The sequence below is a fragment of the Amblyomma mixtum genome, chromosome 4, assembly GCF_055824585.1.
Source record: "Amblyomma mixtum isolate Tamu chromosome 4, ASM5582458v1, whole genome shotgun sequence".
NCBI classification, from domain to species: domain Eukaryota; kingdom Metazoa; phylum Arthropoda; class Arachnida; order Ixodida; family Ixodidae; genus Amblyomma; species Amblyomma mixtum.
The window spans coordinates 151,419,242-151,443,883 of NC_143015.1; the positions used below are offsets into that span (position 1 = coordinate 151,419,242).

At 46.0% G+C, this 24,642-nt stretch overlaps 2 protein-coding genes across 2 annotated transcripts; one reads left to right on the forward strand and one right to left on the reverse strand.

Moving 5' to 3' along the window:
* Positions 1-287: 287 nt before the first annotated feature.
* Positions 288-12,533, forward strand: LOC149348796 (alpha-2-macroglobulin receptor-associated protein). The gene is made up of 8 exons (XM_089588347.1): positions 288-672; positions 1,161-1,296; positions 2,818-2,970; positions 4,733-4,831; positions 7,107-7,336; positions 9,962-10,108; positions 10,810-10,870; positions 12,052-12,533. The coding sequence occupies exons 1-7, from the start codon at positions 496-498 to the stop codon at positions 10,867-10,869; spliced, it is 1,002 nt and encodes a 333-aa protein (XP_089444473.1). The 5' UTR covers positions 288-495; the 3' UTR covers position 10,870; positions 12,052-12,533.
* Positions 12,534-13,887: 1,354 nt separating this feature from the next.
* Positions 13,888-24,237, reverse strand: LOC149348797 (uncharacterized). Its single transcript, XM_089588335.1, has 3 exons — positions 24,037-24,237; positions 19,745-19,936; positions 13,888-14,498 (listed from the first exon to the last, which is right to left on the reverse strand). The coding sequence occupies exons 1-3, from the start codon at positions 24,155-24,157 to the stop codon at positions 14,401-14,403; spliced, it is 411 nt and encodes a 136-aa protein (XP_089444461.1). The 5' UTR covers positions 24,158-24,237; the 3' UTR covers positions 13,888-14,400.
* Positions 24,238-24,642: the final 405 nt, after the last annotated feature.

Sequence of the window (24,642 nt, forward strand, 5' to 3'; positions counted from 1 at the left end):
AATCGCTAGAAATCAAGAAAGCTTAGCACAACTGTGCGGCCAATCTGAAACGCGTTGCCGTTGCTACCGTTGCCGCGGTTGCCTAGCTGTATTTTCCGTGCGGTCGTCGTCACTATAGTTAGCATATTTACGTTACGACGGAGCTAAAACTAGTTTGTTATGCAAACTGCACCGTACTACAACTTCCCGGCTTCTATCTTTGTTCTAGAGGGCGCTAGCTATTATATTGACTCAAGGAGCCGTACGTCTAGTGGGCGTGGCGTGACGTAAGCGTCAGTCAGCTTCCGGCGCTGCCTGCTTGTGTCGTGAGGGGAAGCCGACATGCGTAGCGTCAGAGTGTTGTAACTCGTCCACGCCGTCTTGAGCATTGGGTTTGGGCGTGCTTTTCTGTTGCGCAAGTGACGTTTGGTCAACGTGCACTGTCAGGGACATCCCCCCGTCTAGTCAGTAGCGTTCTGCGCTTTTGTAAGATACAAGACATTTCGCACCTTCGCTATGTACCGCAACGTCGTGTTCCTGTCGCTGTTTCTGGCGGCGATGTGCTGCCTTGTCGTCGCCCACAGTAAATACAGTGAAGCCATGAACCGAGCCGGGCCACCGCCCAACCCAAACGCCGAGAAGAAGCCGTTTCGTATGCACAAACTCAACTTGCTTTGGGAGAAAGCTCAAAAGGTAAGTGCGGCCTCTGCAAACTTTCAGCTCTCGTCTCAACGGGGTTTTTCCCGGGCATCTTGCGTCGGCATTTTTCTTTGGCGTGCTGTTTCATCGCTATCGCCGCCCACTTTCAGTAAAGAACTGCGTTGTTTGGCTATTAATTGTGCTATAGATAGCAATGCGGGATGCCAATTAACTTCTGTACGGACTTTTTGAAAAGAATGAGCGACGACTCTGGCTGAGTCCGTTACCCGGCGTGTGTTGTCTTCACTGCAGGACTTCAATATCAAGTCTGCCATTATAAATTGATATAAATGCCCGAAACTTCCTCTTGTGCCCGCTGTTATCTCAAGTGCAACCATTCGTTTCACTCGTACAGGCCTGTTGCATTGAGCGTGAACAGAAAAGCGTTATTGTTGGAAGCGAGTTGTGCTTACGCGGTTTACGCTGACGAATGCATTTCGCTGATAAACTAGCGTTTTTTGTTCTTAATTATTCATTAACAGAGGTTAAGCGACGCCAAGCTCAAGGGCCTCTTCGCTGATCTCAAAGTTCAGGACAAGGAAGAGCTTGCGTGGAAAAAAATGATGGGCCAAGACAAGGATGGCCTCAAGGAAGCTGAACTCAGGAGTAAACTCAAAGGTACACACATTATCCTTTTTTTCTGAGCACTCCACGGCTGACATGCACAGGTCATGAAGAAATCCTGCACAAATACTGTTTGCACTCTGTGTTCTGAGATGAGTTGCTGTGACAAATGTATGTGAAACCTACATTTTATTACTCATGCCCTGTTTTTCCCTTGTTCAGTGCTTTTTAGTTTTGTTTTTGAAGCATTCATTGCCTAGTTGTTTGTGTTTATAGTTTTCCAGTGCATAAGAGCTTGAGTGTTTTTTTTCATTGCCCTGACAATGCTTCTAAAATTGCTGCATTTGATTTCTGATACTACCATTTTATGTTTGTTTCAAATGTAGTAATGTAGCTTTGTGTTAAAAGCATATTTCTAGGCATTAGCCTCTACGAAAACTTTGTCTCAGAAGCCTTTGTCATGTACGCCATCTTTGAACAGCTTTGTGAACTTTCAAAATGACTTTAGTCCGCACCAGGCATATCCAGAGCTCTCCATTTCATTGTGGCAGTTTGCTTCATTGTGAGTGTAATTACACCATCATAGTGCTTCCTTTACATAATAGGTGGTAACCCAAGTACTGCACCATGGTGACCAAATCCTGCTCTGGTGAAGAGAATAACTGAGAAAAAATTCAAGGGGGCACTTTGTTGACCTAAAGTGCGGTGAGGCGAAAGCCTTTAGCGCAGTGTTGCTGCTTGTGTCACTGATGGTTAAGATGCTAATTAAGTACACAACTGTTTAGAATCTCAAATCCTGGAGGCACTGGAGGGCGTTTGGGAGGCATCCGTCTGATTCGACGCCTTTCTGCAGACGCTCTCCAGCGTCCTAGACAAGAACTACATATGCGCTGGCAGGAAGTAGCTTAGCTGTTACAACACTCGGCTGCGGAACGGAAGGATGGTGGTTCGAATCCCATTGTGCACAAAGGTTTTTTTCTGGTCTCACTAGAAAAAGCGTGACACCTCTGCTGACAACCTTCTGTCGACAACGATAAGGCATTAAAGGCTTTCGCCGTAATAAAAATGAGATGGAGTGCATTTGGCAAGTACTCTCAGATCATAAATGGCAGTTTATCTGTATCCCTCGAGAGAAAAGTATGTAACAGCAGTATCTTCCGGTGCTTGCCTATGGGGCCTTAACAAAAAACCTTGAACTTCAATTGAAAACAACGCAGCAAACTATGGAAGGAAAAATTATAGGTGTAACGATAAGAGACAGGAAGAGAGTATAGGGGCTTCCGGATAAAAACACCGAGTTAATGACATCCTTGTCAAAATCTAGAAATAGGCATGGCTGGGCATGTAATGTGAAGAAAGATAAGAGGCGGTCGTTAAGGGTAGCGAACTGGATTCGTAGAGAAGGCGAGCGTAGCAGGAGCAGCAAAAAGTCGGATTGGCGGTTGAGATTAGGATGTTTCGGGGATAAGGTTGGCCGTGGTTGCCATGGGACAGGGTTAATTGGAGAGATATGGGAGAGGTTTTAGTCGTGAAGTGTGTGTCATTGGGCTGATGCTGAACGTTTCCTTCATGCAGAGATAGTGGACAAGTTCGACCTGTCCGACCAGTTCAAGCACCATCAGGATGAACCTCCGGAGCACCCCAATGCTGCTCGGAAGGAAGGGTACATGTTTCGGGACAAGAAGCTCAACAAGCTCTGGCTTAAGGTCCAGAAGGCTGGCCTCAGCGGTGAGTTATTCTGTTAACCCTTTGAGGGTCGAATTATTTTGAACAAAACTTTTCCAGGTGGTCAAATTACTTTATTGCGGATCTTGAATCTACAAAATGTATATAATCGAGAATAAATAGTAAAAAAAAAAATTAGGAACAGTACTTTGGTGACAGCATCACTCACAACTGGAAAATGTTCAACAGAATAGAATAGCAACGGTGATAAGCAAGCTAAGAGCAGCACCAATAAAGATAGAAATCAACTTCGGCAGCCCCTGCAAGATAGTGCTGACAAAAAGAAAACTCAAATTTCGCACGACTCCGTTGCGATCACGCGGCGAAACCAAAACTACAAAAGGGGTGTTGCCGCAGTCTGTGCCGCCACGCTAAAGCTAGACATAAGTTCTGCTTATCTCCGTAAGAAGGCAGCACAAAATTCAAACACTTCTTGTAAGTCCTAAGAGGTGGCAGCACCCCCCAGTGTGCACGCATCGTTCTTTTGGCGCAAAATTTCAAACGGAAGATTGAAACCGTACCGTACGGCAAAGACCTTACGGGACAGAAAACCGCCGCCGTACCTATACGGCAAAAACCTTCAAAGGGTTAATAGAAAAGGAGGTTGCATAGAGGACTAACATTAATTACAGCATTTCGGGTACTGTTATTTCTCATATGCCAAAAAGCCAAATAGAATGAAAGTGGTAATGCAGTTTATAAGAATATTTTGTATCTAAAGCACATTTCTCAATCTCAGAGCCCATTAGGTCGTTGTGGAGACGGACCATATGCCAAGAATCCACAGCAAAATTCCAATCTTCTCTGGCGATCATGCGACTTTTTTAAGTCTTTATATATCCACATCTTGACTTTCAAGATCTCAACTACGCTTCTTTTAATTGGTTACTGTCATATGAAGTCATTATTTCAAGAAATTAGCTCATTTTAGGAACTTTAAAAGCACTCATGCTTGTAAAACAAGCAAACAAGAGACGCAGTTGTTGGAGCTGTATCAGAGCTGCCGTTAAACTCAAAGGTGTCTGTTTTAAAAACATTTTTGTTCATTGCACATGGCTGGCCTGACATGTTTGTACACCAATTTTCAGGTCTTAGCACATTTTACTGCTTATACTTTGGAGAGTATAGTGCCTTGTATGCGAGGAATTCGATAGTGTTTAGGTCACATCCCGAAATGGGAACACAGCACTTAAAGGGGACGAATTCATTCTGAGCCTTGCAGCTGTGTGCTTCTGGTGATGCTGAGCATAAATGTCACACTGTATGCTAAAGCTGAGGCCAACATTCTATAGTTGTCATTCTTGGTAATGTTGTTGCCTCCAGCTTGCATCATTTGGCTTAACCATGCACATATGTAAACAAAGTTTCTAGGCGTCCATATTATAGGTGCCAGTCATAATTTTCGTGCTGCTAGGGATCAAAAAGCTTACCATTGTTGCACAAGCTTTCTTCAACATTTTTTCTGTAAACCTCTTAGATGCTACATCGAGGGCCAAAACTCAATATTGGCAGGTTTACTCAAGCTTCTGGCATGACCGCTGTGTTCGAAAAAATTTATTATCAAAATTCCCCATGTCATTAGAAGTCTGCATCTTCACTGCACTGCACTGAGGCACCATGCAGCTTGTTGCATAATACAAGAGCTGAAGTATCGCCCAAAGGATCACTTTGAAATGTCTCTTATCATAGTTTCTGCTGTGAGACATAGGAGTAATCGTAACAGTCGTCACGATCAGCTCTCATCAGGTGTTATATCCTTGTGCAGAGGAGGAGATGCGCACGCTTCGAGAAGAGTTCCAGCACCATCAGGACAAGATCGACCAGTTCTACGCGACACGGGATGAGGATGGAAAAGAACTGGACAGTGAGTGTGAAACTGCATTTCTTGGACTTTACACAAGCTACGCATCTCTTTGTTGCGGATATACAAAACTTGAAGCTTCATGCACGCTCTCACCTCCTGCAAACTTGCTTTTGAAATTTTTTACAGAGGCCTACTAGAACTAGAGTTAAGGACAGTGCGACGAGCTGTGGAAAGAAAAATGATAGGTGTAACGTTAAGAGATCAGAAGCAGGCGGAGTGGGTGAGGGAACAAATGCAGGTTAATGACATCCTATTCCTAATCAAGAGGAAGAAATGGGCTTGGGCAGGGCATGTAATGCGAAGGCGAGATAACTGGTGGTCCTTAAGGGTGACAGAGTGGATTCCAAGAGAAGGCAAGCGTAGCAGGGGGCGGCAGAAAGTTGAAGGGCGGATGAGATTAAGAAGTTTGCGGAGATACGGTGGCCGCAGCTGGCAAAGGACAGGGTTAATTGGAGAGACATGGGAGAGGCCTTTGCCCTGCAGTGGATGTAGTCAGGCTGATGATGATGACGACTAGAATGCATGGTTGTGCCTAAACACATTACACATGCGTTGTAATGAGTGTGTAATGAAAAGAAAGTCATTGGTAGTACTCTTAAGGTATGCTCTCTTAGTGGTCACTTGCTCAGATTAGCACAAAACTTCCCAGAAGTGTTTGCCTGACTGTTGGCAGATGTGTTTGACATTGGTGTGCGGTTTGTATGCCAAGGGGTGCCGTGAATGTATGGGCTGAGTGTGCAAAGCAAAATTTCGGAGGCAAATTGTAGCGTGTAGAACATGTTCCTGTGTTGCCTCTTTACGAGTGAATGGATGGAGGCAAAAGCTTGGAGACCACTGATATAGCATTGATTTGCGGGAGTGCGCTAACTTCTGATCAAGGAACTGGACAAGAACAAACCAACAGAGTGCATAACTAGCGCTATTCTAATGGCCGCAATTCTAATCGATGCGCTGTGCTAAGGGGGTTGCCTGCTGTAGGTGAGTGTGTGGTCTCAGCACAGCAATGGTACCGGTGGCGCCATCTCGCACCCACCGGAGAAACCCAGCTGTGCTAAGTTGGTGAGCAAATTATCTTTGCTTGGTGCTCTCTGCTCTCTTGGTGCTCTCTGCGAGACATCACCGAAAATGCGAGCGTAGAGCGATCAAGAGAAGGCCATGGCCATGACTTGGCTATGCGAGTCCAACTCCTCCCCACCACCCTCCCCGGTGGAGAGCTCGTTTCTCCGATGGTTGAGAGATGGCGCCACGGGTACCACTGCTGCGAAGTCTTTCGGTTTTGGATCGTCGTCGCCGCATACGATGGGGATTTCCTGATAATTCTGACTTAATCAGGCAAGTACCCCGCCTAAATATAGTATAAAACAAAACTGACCACCAAATGCAACCTCTGTGCGAAATTTGAGCCCGAACAAACGCGCGGTTCAGCCGAGATAATTTTTCTTCGATTTTCTCTGATTTGCGCAACAGTCGGTACTTTAGTTTTGTCTTGGCTCACTATGGCGTTTAGTTGCAGTGGATGCAATGTGTGTAACTAGCGGAGAAATTGCTATTCAGCGAAATGAATTTGAAGTGAGTGCTTGAGAACAAACAGTACTTGAAAACAAACTAAGACGTTGCATTATTTCTTAATATTATCCTTTTTAATTTTTTTCAACCTCTCCCCTTCTGTGTAGTGCCTTCATGCATCGAAGTTATTGATAGAGATATAAATGTTTTTAAAAAATAAACGATAGAATAGACATACTTTTTGTTAATGTGCCACTGATATGCCATGGCCACTTGATTAGCAGGCTGAATGGGGTTTGACAAAAGGCGCCATACAACTGAAGCTGGCTTCCATTCTTATTCAAACTTTTACGAATTGGCAAAAAACGTGGTGGGTATAATGTGTAGCTCTTTGCATTTTACTGGAGCCCCGCCGCGGTGGCTCAGTGGTTACGGCTGCTGGCCCGAAAGACGCGGGTTCGATCCCGGCCGCGGCGCCCGAATTTCGATGGAGGCGGAATTCTAGAGGCCCGTGTACTGTGCGATGTCAGTGCACGTTAAAGAACCCCAGGTGGTCGAAATTTCCGGAGCCCTCCACTACGGAATCCCTCGTAACCTGAGTTGCTTTGGGGCGTTAAACATCAATAAACCTAAATCTTTGCACTGGAATGGAATAAAACTTATTTGATTCATGTTCATCTCAAAGGCAGTTAACTTGTGCCATGACTTAACCTAATTTTGAGAAACCTTAAGACTAATCTATGCGCTTGTCATCTCCTGTGCTCTCCAGACGACGTGGAGCTCAACATGCTGGCCGAGGAGGAGCGCCAGAATGGTCTCCTGTCGGGCGATGTCGAGCGCCAGCGCCACGAGGCCCTGCTCGAGTCGTACCGCAAGCTCAACAGCCGAGCTGACGAGGCCTGGAAGCGCAAGGGCGGCTTCGCTGAGGACAAAGTCCAGCGGCTCTGGAAGCTCGCACAGCAGGGAGACTTCTCGCCTTCCGAGCTGGACTCCCTCAAGGCAGGGATAACCTTTTCTTTCTTTTTTTTTGAATGTCTTTATGAAACTGACTGTCACTTTATTGGCCTAAAGTGGTATAAGAAGCCTGGAAATAGCTTCTGATCGCAGCTTGGTGGCAAAGTGCAAAGCTAGGCTCATCATCATCATCATCATCAGCCTGACTACACCCACTGCAGGGCAAAGGACTCTCCCATGTCTCTCCAATTAACCCTGTCCTTTGTCACTTGCCGCCACTGTATCCCCGCAAACTTCTTAATCTCATCCGCCCACCTAACTTTCTGCTATCCCCTGCTACGTTTGCTTTCTCTTGGAATCCACTCCGTCACCCTTAAGGACCAGCGGTTATCTTGCCTTCGCATTACATGCCCTGCCCAAGTCCGTTTCTTCCTCTTGATTTCAACTAAGATGTCATTAACCCGCGTTTGTTCCCTCACCCACTCCGCCCGCTTTCGATCTCTTAACGTTACACCTATCATTTTCCTTTCCATATCGCGCTGCGTTGTCCTTAACTTAAGCTGAACCCTCTTTGTTAGCCCCCACGTTTCTGCCCCATAGGTGAGTACCGGTAGGATACAGCTGTTGTATACTTTTCTCTTCAGGGATATTGGTAAGCTACCATTCATGATCTGAGAGAACCTGCCATAGGCTAGCTGGGGCATAATTGTTTTCCTGCATCAGCGAACAAAGTTTATTTATTTACACATCTCCTTACATTCTGCCTGGGAAGGCGATATAAGAACGGGATGTAGAGGATTTTAAATTACTTCATGCAGCCACCGCGGTGGCTCAGTGGTTATGGCGCTCAGCTGCTGGCCCAAAAGACATTGGTACAATCCCGGCTGCTGTGGTCACGTTTCGGTGGAGGTGAAATGCTAGAGGTCCGTGCACTATGTGGTTTTAGTAACATGTTAAAGAACCCGAAGTGGTCAAAATTGTCCAGAGCCCTCCAGTACAGCATCCCTCGTAGCAAGAGTCGTTTTGTGATGTTAGACCCCCATAAACCAGAGATGTTCCATTTACTGGTTGCTATTCTACCTTTATACTTGTTATAATTCAGGCCATCAAAGTTCTGTTTAGCCTAATTACAAGCTTTTCTTAATGCCTGGTGTTACCTCTCACACGAGGAAATAATTGCCTTGGAAACCTCCATATGATAAACGTCACTATTTGAGGGCCCCTGACCAGCTTTGGGCATTTCACATAAACAAGCCCAGTGCATAAGGGTTCCAAATTGGGCTAGTTGGTAGTTAACATGGTCACACACAACTGCGCTTTTGAACAAGGCTTGGAACAACACAGGGACGACACAAACTCTGGTGCACACCAGAGTTTGTGTCGTCCCTGTCTTGTTCCAAGTCTTGTTCAAAAGCGCAGCTATGTGTGACCAGTGCATAGGTTGAGCCATGATCATTTCTACAAAATGTTAGACCCATGCACACCTTTTTAAGGTCCAAAAAATAAAATCAAAGCTTTGTTCACTCTTTCAACAAAGCCAACCTCTTCATCTTTCCCATGGCACCAAAGGCTTTGCTGTGAACTGCATGTCATCATTCAGATTTATATGAATGAGGGACAATGTCTCATTGTTTCTTAGTAGCTCTCGCTCTTTAGGCATTCTTTATGCCTTTCGTTTCGACACAGAAACACACACACATCATAGTTCCTTGCCCTGCCCCATTTGTCTGTGCATGGTATGGGTGCTACTCTGTCCATCACTTGTCATTCACCTCAGTCATCTCGTTCTCTTTTAAAGGGACTGTGAAATAAATTTATCGAGATTACGTAAAGATAGGCATTCCGTCACTCGTCACCCCAGCGCAAGAATATTTGAGCTCACATCAATAACAACGAAGTTATAGACGATTAAAAATCACGCTCCTCCTCTCCCCCCTCCACTCGTACGCGCGGGGCACCAGAAAAAAATTAAGAAAACAGCTCCGGGACTGGGCACCGCCCATGAATGCGTCATTCGCTGACATTCGGTTTACGACTTCCGGTTGTCGCACTCCCGAGGAGCAGCGTGCGTCGGCAGCGTCTCTCCGGTCTCGGCACTTTCTTGGCTCCCGAACTCGCGACAGAAAGAGGCGCAGAGGTAAATTGAAAACATATGCGCGGAGGCAATGCCCTGGATCGCGCTTGCCCAAGGGGGGGCGCGCGGCGGCTCGAGCAGACGATTTTCACCGCTACCGGAAGTGTGCCCGTGACGTCGTAGCTGCCGCGGCTCGAGCGAATGACAGCCGACGTCACGGGACTAGTGACGTCTGTTTTCCCGATTTTGGTTCCAAAATGGCTCCCTACGAAGACACCAAGCGGCCCGCGAATTTTAAAAAAGACGATTTTTAAAAATTCATAATAAATTGCCGGCTCAGTTCCGAAGACTCATACTTGGTGTCAATGCTTCTGAGCATCACTTCTAACATTTACAAGCGGCTTTTAATTCTTTGCATGGTCCCTTTAACACACCGCCACCCTCCAGTACTAGTAAATGTTTGATGCGTACCGCAGCGCTAGGAAGAAAGAAAAAAAAAATGCCCTCTAAAAAGACGAGTGAAAGACATTTCGCTTGCCATAGCTGACCCTTCAAGTGGATTTGGCATTGCTTCACTCCTTTTCTTCGTTTTGCAGGAGGAGCTTCAGCACTACGAGCATCGGATACGCAAGCTGAACCATTTCCAGACGGAGCTGGAGCAGCACGGAGCAGACCCCAAGGCAGCACCCGACGAGGACCACGTCAAGACGCTGAAGCAGCGGATCAAGCAGTACAACCACAAGGTGTGTAGCAGTGTGGGGCACTCTTCTGTTTCTGTGCTCTGCCATTGTGGTCATGATCATGGGAGCCACTGGCATGAAATGCAGACCCTAGAACATGCATTCCATGCATACTTTATACATAGTAGACTCCAACAAACTTGAAGGGACCATGAAATTGTTAGTCTTATCAGAGGTTTGTCTTAACAGAAGCGCTTTTGAAAAAGATGTGAGCTTTCCAAATGTGTCCAAATATGTTGCTTAAAAACTGAGTGCCGCTGCGGTGGCTCAGTGGTTATGGCACTCGGCTACTGACCCGAAAGGCACTGGTCGATCCCAGCCGCGGCGGTCAAATTTCAATGGAGGCAAAGTTCTAGAGGCCCGTATACTGTGCGATGTCATGTTAAAAAAACTCCAGGTGGTCGAAATTATTCTGGAGCCCTTCACTATGGTGCCCCTCACAGCCTGAGTTGCTTTGGCACGTTAAACCCCATACGCCATAAACCGTAGTTTGTTTTTTTTTAATGATGCCAGCACACCATTCTGGAGTCCAGTTGTCTCTAATGTCTGCTGTGCTGGAAGCGCTTCTTCACTGTGCTGGAAAGTACCGGAAATATTCTCACCTTTTGAGTTCTTCCATATGTCCTCTTGCATTGTGCGCAGGTGAGCCCAGGGTGGTTTCCCCGATGCTCTAAAGCAGCTTTACACTGGCTTCTTCTTTGCAGGTCAACAAAGTTCACCAGGACCTGGAAGGACGCATTCTTCAGCGACACCTGGAACTCTAAAGTGAGTCACTGCTAAAGCATTCTTGCATGAGTTTATTGTAGAGAGAGCAGGGAGATGGGTTGCTCGACAACACAGTTAACAAGAACAAGATTTTGCAAGTTTGTTTACAGCTCACATTTCTGAGTTGAATTGGCTTGAAGCTTCAGTCCTCCTGAATCCACTATAGCTATATTTTGTTACCGAAGTCCTTTCTTCTTTTCTTTAGTGCGTTTAGTGCTGTAGTCTATCGCGTGTTGTGCAAATAAACGCACGCCGTAGAATGCTTCTCCCAGCTAAACGGGCGCATTGTTGGAGCTCGCATTTCACAGAAAAATGGCATTTGGTCATCAGAATTGTTTCGTGCTTCATCTGTATGGGTTAATTGCCTGAATTGATAAAAAAAAAGTTTCATATTCGCATCGTCTGCTGCGAAGGAAGGTGGAGAAGGAAATCAGGCTGTTTTGTCTGCGATTGCACCGGTGGCGCCTTCTCATTTGGTGGCCACGAAGATTCAGCAGAGGAGGAGGGGTTCGGGAGGTTTGAAGACTCTCTTTCAACTGGTTTTTTAATAGTCACAGAAAACTTAGTTTGGCCAAACTAAGTTTTCAGCAAATTAAATTTTCTGTGACCATTAAAAAGCCAGTTGAAAGAAAATCTTCAAACCTCCCGAACCCCCTCCTTTGCTGAATCTTCACAGCCACCAAACGAGATGGCGCCACCGATGTGATCACTGACAGAACAGCTTGATTTCCCTCACTGTCGCCGCAGACGATGCGAATATGCCACTTTTTTCGATCGATTCAGGCAATTAACCCAAACAGATGTAGCATGAAACAATTCTGCCGACCAAATGCCATTTTTCTGTGAAATGTGAGCTCGAACAATGCGCCCATCTAGCTGGGAGAAGCATTCTACGGCGTGAGTTTATTTGCGCAACAAACGATAGTATTCAAGCAGAGCCAGGCGACTTTATGGCGTCATAAGCCTAGCAACTAAAGTTAGCTTGCAGTTACTTCATCTATGTTGCCTCCCAGACATGTTTTCCTTACACGAATGGCTGCTAAGCTTTCTGGGACCTTTAATTGCAACTCTTGTTTCATGGCACATTTCAGCTCCTATAGCACCAGCTAAAAGTAATGTTATATTGAAATCTGCTTTCTGGGGCTACATTTTTGCGATACTTCTTGCTTGTTTTTCGACAGATCCCTACATTCAGATGTCTGGACCAAAAGGCATTACTGTTTCAAGGCAGGTATCCTGTCGTCGCGGCCAACTACTGAGAATTTCAAATCGAATCCGGTGCCTTCTTTAGCTGCTCACGGACTCGCGTTGCCGAGTATGTGGTGCACACATCTGAGATGTCTTCCTGCAGTGTGACTGGGAACAGAAAAGCAGCTGCCCATTCGGATTCATTTCTACAATTTTTCTTATACAACACTCCCGACCTCTGCGGGTCAGTCCGTGCAAGAGCGCAGATACTTATTCTAGTTCGTCTCGTTAGTCACTTGGTGTTCAAAGCTCTCTTAGTATTGTGCATTTCTTTACAAGCAAATGTGCACTATTCTTGTATTTGCCCGTAGGGCAAATTGTGTGAGCATTTTGTGTGAGCATTTGCTCCAAGGTGCTGGCGTGTACATTATTTTGGATGTTTTTTGTTAAAATAAATTGTGTTGTCAGACTCTTAGTGACACAGTTTCAACCACTAGAACTGTGATGCCAGCCGGGAATGTTTCATAACACTGGCTGGTTGTGCACATACAAGGGCCACAAATACAAAACCCTAGCCATGGTAAGTAGTTCTCTTTCGAATGATATTCAAGATGGGAGACTGCCAATGCATGTAACTAATGTTTGTGTCCAGGTGGTGCTCATGTGAATGGAAGCCTCTAAGTTGAACAAACGGCAGCCAGGACACAGATGTGATGTCCACTAGGGCCATCATTGTTTCACCATAAGTAAAAAATCTCCATCACACTCAGCTCAGTGTACTAGAAACAGAACTGAGTAGTAGATTCATAGTAGTACACTGATGAGGCATTAAGATATTGAAGCTTCTTTGCTTTCTATGCATTGAAGGCTGTGATCGAGCTTCGTAGCTATTCTTTCATTCAATGAAATTGCAGTGCTTATACATCTTTCCAATTTACAGTTAAAAAGAAACTTTACATTGCTAGAGATGGAAGCACCAACAGGCACCTGCGCATTTAGTCTACCGTTTGCCTTCGTGTGTTTTGCTGTGAAAAATCTGAAAGGCCTTGCCAACGAACTCATTTGTCTGCTACTCTGATCAAAGCCTTAGCATCAGAGCTACTCCACGTAGAGCCTCTCATTGTGCTTACCACAGAATTTTGCTGTCCTCTGCCTGGTGACTGTTTTCCGAAGCCGCATATCCATGCAGGTTGATGTCCTTGCTTCCTTCCTGGTACGTCAGCATCCATGTCTTCAGGTGTTCCTCAGCCTTTGCACCTAGCTTGCATCGCATGCAGCTCGCAGCAGTGCAGCTTTTGGTCGCAGCGCAAAATGGCATTTGGGGCTACGCACCATAGAACCTGCAGTGACTGCCTGCCTTGTTTTTCTGTTAGTTCCATTCTGCAGTAGCATCAGTTTCATTTGATTGTCGGGTTATCTTGAGAACCATATGAGTGTAGGGCAGGAAGATTACAAAGGCATTGAGGGAACATGGACTGGTGAGGTCCATACCTCGGCACCATGAGAGGTGGCTCACTCACAATCATGACCACTCACACTCATGACCACTCACTCGCACTCATGACCACCCACACTCACGTCCACTCGCACTCACACTCACGTCTGAGTGTGAGTACGAGTGGACGTGAGTGTGAGTGATAATGAGTGGATGAGAGTGTGGGTGGTCATGAGTGCGAGTGAGTGGTCATGAGTGTGAGTGGTCATGATTGTGAGTGAGCCACCTCTCATGGTGCCGAGGTATGGACCTCACCAGTCCATGTCCCCTCAATGCCTTTGTGACGAGCGTAATCATTGGCTAAACCTCACCATAGGTCGGCACACTCATGAGTGCACTCATGAGTGTGCCGACCTATGGTGAGGTCTAGCCAATGATTACGCTCGTCACATAAGACTTAAGACCCAATAACTCATTTATATTGCTTGGCTGTCTGGGTAATGTTTTTTCTATCCTTTTACCTTTCACACTGTTCGTTTCACTGGCAATACCTCTAATTTAATCTCCACTGCGAGTGTATGGCTCTACAGCGTCGCATATACCAGTTGAATGATAGCTTGCCTAACAGTTCAACAGTGGAACCGGTTTGTGTATGCCAGCAAGGGTAGCAGGGAAATAATTTTTAATTATTAAAGCACAGTGTCACAGCAGTTCGTATGGTGCGTACTATTAGTCGAAAGTGCACTTTGTAGGCCACATGCTCTTAGCTGCAGCCTCGAGACTGGGTGTACCCACAAACACAAGAACTGCTCCCCACTTGCCTTGCACAACTCAAACCACCCTGCTCCCCGAACAATATCTTCCCACTTTGCGGAGATGCACTGTGCATGTGTTGTCATCGCAGTTGTCAGAGGCTGCAGGTTTTCAATCTGCCTTCAAACATGTCACCATCTCCCATACCTGGTAAGTAGTCACCCGGGGGAACAGACCTAGTGATGTCGGACTCTGTAAAAAATAGAGTAACCACCTCTGGCTATAACGCTTTGGAAATCATCAGCAATTAATCTTCTCTTGAGCTTTGCAAAACCTCTAGAGTTATGTCTATCACTTAGAGTATAAACCAGAGGCAATCTAGAATGCACCTTAGTAATGTGCAGTCTGTTCTACCATTCGGTCAAACTTGTCTGTTGGAGACTACCATCCTTGCATGAGGTGACAAAATTCGATGGACACGTCACTTGGGAACTATGGCGAGTGTTTCCGGAAAGCCCACCAATACCCAACAGACTTTTTGAGTTTTGCAGACTCTTACGGTGATGTAACACCAGTAGTTGCTGACTTTGGAAAACACGTGAATCGCGTTAGCTGGGGAATACCTGATGATTACGTTTCACCTATAATAGTAAAGTTCCTGGTTGTGTGTGCTTGGGCGCGCAGTCACGCCCACAAGCAAACTTCACTCAGCGACTGCCTGGGTCCCGACTATGCCCGGGCAGACAGGGTCAACTGGAGGATGAACTGTGGAAATGGCGGCGTTTCAAAAAGTCATGAATGCGACCCGCAGAAATGTAGGGTAAAGATTTAGGAGGAAATGAAAGGAACTGTCTCGCTTCCTGGTCGCGCCGTGAGTTAGGGAGGTAGTGAGTGAGGTGGCGAAGTGGACGGCTCTGGAATAATTCAGACCATCTGGGGATCTTTCACGTGCACCGACATCGCACAGCACCCGGGCGCCTTTTGCGTTTCGTTTCTGTCTAAACGCGGCAGCCGCGGCTGAGTTAGGGGCCCTGAAGGGCTAAAAGACATCTATACAGCTAAAAAATGTGCTTCATAGATGTTGACAAGACGTTTAAGGACTGTACCGCCACAGCTACAAAAGAGCACAAAAACTTCTTGATAGTTAAAAATGATCTCGGTTAGAAGTCTACAAAACGTCACAATAAACCTCTTCTAGTCGACAGATAGTGTTGCATTAGCCTAGGCTACAGGAGGTCTTCAAGACATCAGATGGCTGTATAAAAGCTGGCTTATGCTTCTTGTAGACGTCAGAACTTCTTGGTGTAGATGACTTGTAGATTTCTACAAGCACTTTTCGCATTTCGTGGGTATGCAGCCGCGTACGCAAACTTTCGTTAGCTTCCCGGCCATTCAGGGCGCCCATTGACCTATTTTATGTTGTCATCATAGTTTGCTGTTTTGTGCGAGCAAATTTAGTACATTCACTTAGGCTTTCTCTTTTCTATGAAAACCAGAAATAAAAACAGACGTAGCTATACTCCGTTTCATACATAGCTGTCAACGCTGCCAAAGGTACGAAAGTAGTCCGCTGCAAAATCAAGCAAAATGTATCCGTTCGCCTCGCGTCGTGGCTGAGTGGTACCATAGTCCTTCAATGCTTTTAAGCATTGAAGGACTATGGTGGTACGAAGCGCGCGCCTGTGTGTTCATTTTACAAAGGGCCTAGGTTCGACTCCCGGCTTGGCTGTTTTTCTTTTATGCGAAGCATATTGCTAGAGCTACCACTAACGCCGTCGCCGTGGGACCCCCACGTGACACCGTGCCGTCACACAACGTGACATCGGATGAGAGAGCCGGCCTCCACCTCGCGCCATGGCCGTGGGACCCCTAGCCGTCACGCCACGTGACACCGTGACGTCACACCACGTGACATCGGATGAGAGAGCCGGCCTCCACCTCGCGCCGTCGCCGTAGGACCCCTAGTCGTCACACCCGCGCATTTCGAACGCGCGTTCACACTCGGTGTAGGTGAAACGCTCGCTCCACCGGGCAGGCAGACGCGGCTTCCGTGGCAATCCAGGCGCTCACCCAATGCGCGTCTCGGGGTTAGTCGGCGTTCCGCTGTAGCCATGCCGTTGTCTTCCCCCACGACGAAGGCTTCTAGTGGTTGTATTAAAATGACCAAGTATTCAACCAAGGAAAGCCATGTATTACCAAGCCTGGCCACTGATATGCTTCGCATTCCCCAGGCTTAGCCAAGCTGAGCCTCAGCAATTTTTTTATTTTTCTTATAATTATCATTAGGTAGAAAGTCAAAACTGTCAAGCTCTAATGCCTACTTTGAAAAACACTGCGCTATTTACTTGCGCTGCTTACTTGTTTCGAAGGGAAAAAGCAGTATAGTGTATTGGCGGCGGACGTGATTGCGAAGTGCTGTTCTCGGGCGTTCAGTGACTCTTTTGCATGCGGCACACAATGAATCATTAATTGTGTGGTGATAGAATTCAGTGCGGCGTCGATAATTCCGAGCAGCCTCGGCTCGCGGCAACCCGGCATTGATCGGCGTACTCAGCGGCGTCTGATTCGGGAAGTCTCCACTTTTGAGCTGTTGTCACAAGGAAATTTTTTTGAAGTGCTTCCGTTCGTAGTAATGTTTTGTATTAGATGTCGGATTCGGTGTGTTATGGGTGTGAGCTAGTGCGGTGAGATGGGGATTGTTGAAAGCTGTGTATTTGGGCCGTGAGCAGAGATGCCGCTGCGCAGGTCATCGAACGCAACAAATGGTGTGGTATATTAGCGCACTTGCCGCTGCAGTTGACATTGTTATTGTGAGAAGCCGACGACGAGGTTCCGTGGTTCCTCAATAGGGCGCACAAAGAGGTTGACGAAGCTCGCTGTTCGTTCTCCACACAGTAGCTCCTCATCGTCCTCTCGCGGTAACAATATAAACGAGTAAAAATTCGGGCTTCTTACACACCAATTAGATGTAAGCGCAGCGTGAGTGAACGTTGTGGCTGGCATTTAATTGTTGACATCCGCTCTCATGTTTTTAATCTTTGTAAATATCATCTTTGAAGCTAAAGTTGTCCATTTGCTCGATCGTAAACTACTATCGTTGTTTTTCACTGCTGCCACAACTCACAAGAGTGTAGAAACTGGTGCTGTAGGTTATGGAAGGTTATGGAATATAACATTTGCTACGCGTATCATGTGAGTGGCCTACAGCGGTTGTACGGTCGGTGATTTTTACAGAAAAGAGAACAGCGCACAGGTCTCGGAGGAAGGAAATGCTTCAGGTGAACCACTCAAGCAGACGACATGACCGGCCGGCCTGCGCGGCCGGCCTTGGTGCGAAAACCTGATACAGGAGGGACCGGAAAAAAACAAACAAAAAACTAAGGCACTCTGTTTTGTAGAACATAAAAGAAAAAGCAATCTTTTTGCGAAATAAAACACCGTTATCATTATACTGCAATATCAACCAACATTTGCTTTAATTTTGAGTTCATTACGATTTTTACTTTTGACGCATTACATTACGATGCGGACGAGGAGCGCGAACAGGCGCCGTAGCCTTGGCTGCGTTGACTGCTATGTATGAAACGGAGTATAGCTGTCAGTGACCTCTTCCACTCGAACAGAGAAGTCTGCCCTCTTTCCACATTTCTTCTCATCGGCACCGTCGCGCCTAGTATAGACAGATGAATGAATAATTACGCGGACAAATGACAAACATCTTTTTGAAATAGTTATGGAGGAGGCCATTTGTCCCAACCCCACCGCCGGTATTCTTTCTACCCGGATGAACTATCTCGCAAGTACTCTGCAGCTGTGTGTACCTCCAGAGCTCTCGTCTAATGAGGGTCGCAGGAATACATCAAATATTCTCTCGAATATCTGAACAATGCAAAATTGTTTTCGAACAATTAAAGCTAGCACGAGCACAGCTCTGCGGAGTCCTGCTGCGAAGTACTTAGCCGCCATTTGCAAACATGGCGTCCGCCGAGCCGGTCGTTACCGGTCGTGTCACCTGCGTGCCGTCTATCGAAAGTGCACTGTTTCTCCAAGCAAGCGAAGCAGTTAGCTTTGAAAGTACTTAAATCGCTTCGCATAGAATCGCATCCAATCTAACAAATAAAGCTTGAAAGACACCAAGCGCCACTTGCTACGTAGAACAGCTGGCTACTGGTACTCCTTTTCCTCCCCAGAGATGAAGCCACCAGTCGGCGAATATAGGAGCAGAGGAATACATTTATGGAGCGCGTCATCCTGATTGGCTCAGGTCGCTGTGGTAGTCACAGCGCTTCGAACTAGTTGTGAGAGAGCTGAAGCAACACTTTGTGCAGGTTTTGAGTTTAGCAGGTCTTGTTGGGTACTGCTATACAAAACAACTATATAGATATGACTTTAAAAAAAAAACAGTTGGTAACAATGGGTCATGGTCCGCGGCATCCTGTATTACTCCGCTGACCACTGTCAAAGCCATTATCATCCATCCATCCATCCGTCACAACAGCGAACGAAAGTAGCTTTTTAATGTTTGGCTGTGTGGAAAAAACCAGATGGCATCAAAATTTATGAGGTTATAATTTTGTCTCGTGATTATCCCTCTTGCTTGTTGTGTTGAGAAAAGCTTTAACAACGGTCTGCATTTTGTCACGGAGGAATTCTGTTTGGCGGTCCTGAATGTGGATGGAGCTTCACTGCAGACTTGAGTTGTATCCGACTCAAAATTAAAGCGGCGAATGCCCCTCAAAGGAGTGCTCCAGCGAATGGCGTGGGCCTACTGTCATCACATCCTAAACTTCTTGCATCTGCTAGTGTAGCATCGCAGGTGGCTGTTAGGTGCAAGGCGATTGATGGTGGCGTTATGACAATAACCCAATGGGCACTGAAGCTACCTTGGATGTCCTGGGGACGTGTGGGACGTCCACTGAATGTCCAGTGCAGTTTCATTGTTTATTGGGAAGTGGATGCCATTAGTTGAAGGGCTCCTTTGAGGGCCATTTGGCGCTTGGTCCAGTAATCCGACACCACGATGGAGGAAGGAATAGGAAGGGGGGGGGGGGGGGGGGGCAGGGGAGGATGTAATGACAGTCAATTTTTTTTTTTGCGGAGCCAGAAGAGATGTTCAGGTAGTGGAAGCAATTGCTAATGGAGATTAGAAGATTGGTGGAGAATATTAAGGGGGTGGTTTAGCCCAAGTGTGCCGTAGATTTTCGGATGACTCTTCAAAGGGACGGTTGGGGGGGGGGGGGGGGGGGGCGAAGTTTCTGTTTGCACTACGCATTTCTTGAACGTCGAAACACTGGGATTTTTCACGGTTGTCTCCACGAAAATCGCCATGCGGTGGTGACCGGGTAGCCCATCCCTTAAATGTCTTTAGTTTAGTGAGGCATAGAATGATAATTGGCACAGGGGAAAGAGTCGCCTTAAGACTGGATCAAGGCACTTACAATTGCCGAAAGCTCAATATAAGGGGATGCTTTCGATTGTTTCTCTACGGGCAGGCGTACCGTCGATCATGGCGTAGACGTAGATGCCGAAGAGTAGGAACATGGCGACCATCATCCCCAGGCCGTACAGACACAAGCGGATGGTGGAGACTCCCTCCAGGGAGCCCGGACTGATGCCTCCTCCCCAGCTGCCACCCCCCATGGCACCGCCGCCCGCTGCGCCACCCTCGGCGCCTTGGGCTCCCGGAGGGGCTGCACGACCGCGCAAGAAGTGCTAATTATAAAAAAAAATTACAGATGACTGCGGCTACCCGCATTGGGAGAGTGCGAAAGCATTGACGCCTCCTCGGCACTCGTCGCCTCTCTTTATCATTTTCTTTTTGTTTGTTAATTGATTTAACCACATAATTAGCGTAATTATCTAATTCTTTAATTAAAGATCGATTTATATACTCTCATTATACCTTCTTATATATCTATCAACCATTTTGGTTTTTCAAATTTGCCCCCGTGGTTGCTTTCCCGTCCACTTACTATATCCCCGTCCAGCCTATTCAACCGTCCTAGTGATTTTTGCTGATAATTAACCAATTATTCTATGTAAATTAAGACTTCTTGTTCGATTAATTATCACTCATCAAATACATTTAAATTCATTTCAACTTTATTTTCACTCCTTTGCCTATTTTTCCACTATTTTGCCATCCACGGCTGTTTTCCTGTCCACTCACTTTATTGACGTCGGCGCTATTTCGACATTTTTGGCTCTAATTTTTAATCAACTAATCATCCAATCGACATTTTTTTTGCGCAGCATCCTCACATCATCCTCTTTCGATTACAACCACTTGTTACCTCTTCTGAGAACGTCACAACTGCTGCGGACACGTTTTGGTGACACGACCCCGCCGACATAGACTAGAAATGCTTTTGCATTAAAATAGTAGTGAAAAATTTAGGCAGCGGTTCAACTCTGCCGAACCGAGTTTCACGTAGCGAAAGCTACATAAGCATGATTAAACATGGTTTATTTTTGGTACATCTTTTACTGTTTCTTAATTCCCCCCCACCGCTTGACAGCCGCTTATTCGTCTTCATTGATTGGCTTGATGGACACAAAGGCTGATCGATGGTCAATGGCACACAGCTGTGGTTTTTTAGACCAAAACAAGCCAGATTTCAGCACTTTCATTTCACACTCAAGATGGCTGTACACTTACCCCATACCTGACGTCACAACTGTGAGTTGAATCACGTGACCATTCTCACTGGCTCTGCCGACAACTTGCAATGCCAGATTGCAAAGTCAGATGCAAAGGTCAAGTTGAAACTTGGTTCAGCGCAAAAGACGACGCTGAACCAAGTTTCAACTATGTCCCACTAACTAACCCAGCACGAAGTTTTGGTAAAGGTCAAAGTTCAGGGTCAAAGTTCATGGTCAAAGTGCAAGGTCAAAGGTGGTCCACTGAGTAAACCACACATGGTTAGATATGTGTGCATAGCAACACTAGCCTTGACTTATCTCAAGGTCGTTTCAAGGTCATTCGGAGGCTCACAGTGAAATGCGTCCCAGCTATAGTAGTAATTATTAATGAGAACGAGTGCACGCTACACGCGTGTCTGCTATAGTGCCAAATGTGGGCTTGGACGGAAACGAAAGGCAGATGTGTATAGTCTGACGCGGTTTAAAAAGTTATCAGATTAGGCTTAAAGGTACACTGAGGAAAGCTCCAATTTTTGTTCTTAGTAATATAAGCTGATTCTATTGCTCTTTCTAGCTAAGTATGTTCGTTCGGCGGCAAAAAAAAAATTAAAGGCATTTAATACTATTGCTGAGAAAGTTTAAAAGATTATCCTTCAACTTGATTCAAATTTCTAACGTCACAACTGACAAGAACTCCGTGATCACCTTTTGTCTGGCCTCAGGGATCGGCGCTTAAACTGTCTTGACGTCACCGCAGTTTGGTTGCGAAAGCGATCGGTGGCGACACCAGTATATCATTGTTTTTACATTTCGTAGTTCATAAATGGTTCGTTTCCATTTAATGCCATTAATACGCAGTGATGTATTAAAGTGGTATCTTTGTCATTAATACGCAGTGATCTATTAATACAGGCCAAATTCAGTTTGTTCTCAGTGCTCATTTAACCTACCCGGATTATAAACATTTGTATACAGAGCTAAAGCTTACCGCCTTAGAGCATTAATAAGCGAAAGCTGTTATAGCTTTGGTTTCGCCATTTAGGTTAATCGTCCCCTCTCCACTCTCTATCCCGTTGCTTCCTTTCGTACTTCCTTCCCCAGAGGGCATTTCCCTCTCCACCTGCCAACCGTGGCAGGTGGTGGCCATTTAATGTAATTGGGTTAAATTAAATTAATTCGCTAATTAAAGATCTTATGGAAGACGTTATAGATTTCACTGTAGAATGCAGGGTTGTACGGCTAAACGAAAGCTATGACAGCTTTTGCTTTAGTAGGATTACAGACACTAAGTATTTGGTTCTGACTTTTCTTTGACTACGTAAGATATTAGTGTATACATTTGGATCACCACGTTGAATTAGACTACGCCGCCTTGAAAATTTATATTTAATTTCTTTTCGTGTTCCTTCGGTTTCAAGAGCCGAATAGTGGGTTTGACGTCAAATTTGACGTGCTATATAATCGCTCGTGCACAGTTTTAATTCTCTCCACTGTCACGCGTGCATACGCTGAGCGCCAGAATGACAACAAATGAACAAGTAGCTATAGTACAGCTGGTGTTTTATGCGTCACGTCACCTGAAGTCAATTTTAGTGTCATAACCGAAACAACGTGAAAAGGAATTCATTTTTATGCATGAAGGCTACGTGAAACAAAAAAAAAGACAAGGATGGTGCTACCTCATTAATGCGCTTGAATAGAGCAGATATTGCACGCTTTTGTGACGCGAACTGCGTGGCGCCATACGAGCGTCCGATGCGCCCCGCGACCGTCCACGTGACGATGACGCCATGGTCAAACGATTTCAATTACCGGTGAATTCACCACGAGCATTCAGCTATAGTGACCATCTCGCAGTCACATGATGTGTTATACCATCATTGGACGCCCCTCAAAGCGGGAATGTGCGCTTAACTGCTGCTCTGTGGGCTTAGCTGGCTTAGCTGGCCGCTTGGATCCTCCATCTTTCTTCATGTTTATTGGAAATTTTAAGCGAGCAGTCAAACCATGAAAAGTTTTTTGGTCCTGTTAGACTGAAACTAAAGCTATAAGCTTATAACCTTCCAGAACACTCATATTGCACGGTTTATAAAATACTTGACCGGTCATTCTACAAGAAAACGAACAAAAACATCATCTACTAAAACAATTTTTCTTTCGCTTTTCATGTTTTACTTTACTTTTCTTTTACTGTTTCATGTATAGCTATAGGGCAAACACTTCCGCTAACTCTGTTGACTATCACTGGCACATGGGGCGAACACGCACTCTGTAAGAAATGCGGACATGTGACATTAAACAGCCACGTAAGAAGGGGTCCATGTTGAGCTCGTCCTCGAGTTTTTCGCTGTGACTTCGGTGTTCGACTTCTTGTTATATGCGAGTTTTATGTGGGACCCTTGGCACGCAGCTTAACAGGATATATACTTCTCTTGTACCATGGTTTTTTACTTTATTTTTGTTATAAGTATTGTATTGCATACTGAACAAATTCTGGTTGGTTGGTTTATGGGGTTTAACGTCCCAAAGCGACTAAGGCTATGAGAGACGCCGTAGTGGAGGCTCTGTATAATATCCTTGCATATTGTACATATTTATATCATTCCGTATACTGTGTTAATGTTGTGATTATATTAGCATAATTTATCCACATTTGTTACAATTATGTGCTTTACCTTCTTGTTATGCGCAAACTGTATTGCACTTCCGTCGACTGCAGAGGGACAGAGGCCTCGTCAGGCGCCACAGCCTTTAGCCTCTGCCCCTGCAGCAGATGCTGTAACTGCTCTGCTCAGATAAATCTTTTCAATTTCTTTCTTCAAGGTAACAATATGATTAAAGGTAAGCCGCAGTGACTCACTTTCGGTTGACTCGAACCGGGCTATGGGGAGAGGGATAATGGCGAGAAGGGGAGATTAAAAGGGGGAGAGGCGATTAAAATATCAAGAAGGAATGGCTCCGGAATAATTTCGTCTATTAAAGAGTCCCTGGAGGTACGTCTACATAGCACAGCAAACGGGTGGCTTTGCATTTCGACTACTGAAATACGGTAGACGCTGTCAGGATTGAACCCGCGACTGTGTTCAGCAACGGAGCCCCACGACTACTGAGCCTCCGCGGCGAGTGGTGTACACGACGCATCACTCACGCTTCGGGACCAGCGGAGGCAGGGGGCCACCTTCATCAACCGCCGGCTTCGGGGACACCAAAACCGGGCCACGGGCGGCGGTGGGAGGAGCCGCCGTGGGAGGCACTGCCGGCGGACGCATCTTCGCGGGCTTTGAGCAGCGGCTGCTATACTGTTCCTGGTTCTCTGGTCCTGAACTCAATGGCGGGCACGTCGCGAGACCTTACTGCTTCTTCTTTCTTCTCGTCTCTGCCCGCTGTCACGGGAAATGTGCCGGCTGGCGCGTATTGTTGCTGTTTGCTTTACAAAATGGCACATGCCCACGAGGGGGATTGACCATAACCAGGCGGTGACTACCTGTTTTGTAAATTGCAGGCGGTATACTTGGGAAGGTCTAAAAAATTTGGGCGACTCAGTTTCCGTGAGAGAGGAGGTTCAAGAGGTCTAAAAAGCTTGAAGTTATGCGAGGGAGTGAGTAAAAGAAAGAAGCGAAAGAAAAAGACTAGCAAAAGGGAAATACCCAAATATAGGGTAAAAGGGGCATTACGAAAGCTTATGATGATATAGGTGAGAACCATTTTAAACTAGGGATATACGAAGACGATCTGGACGAGCGAGTTTTTCAAC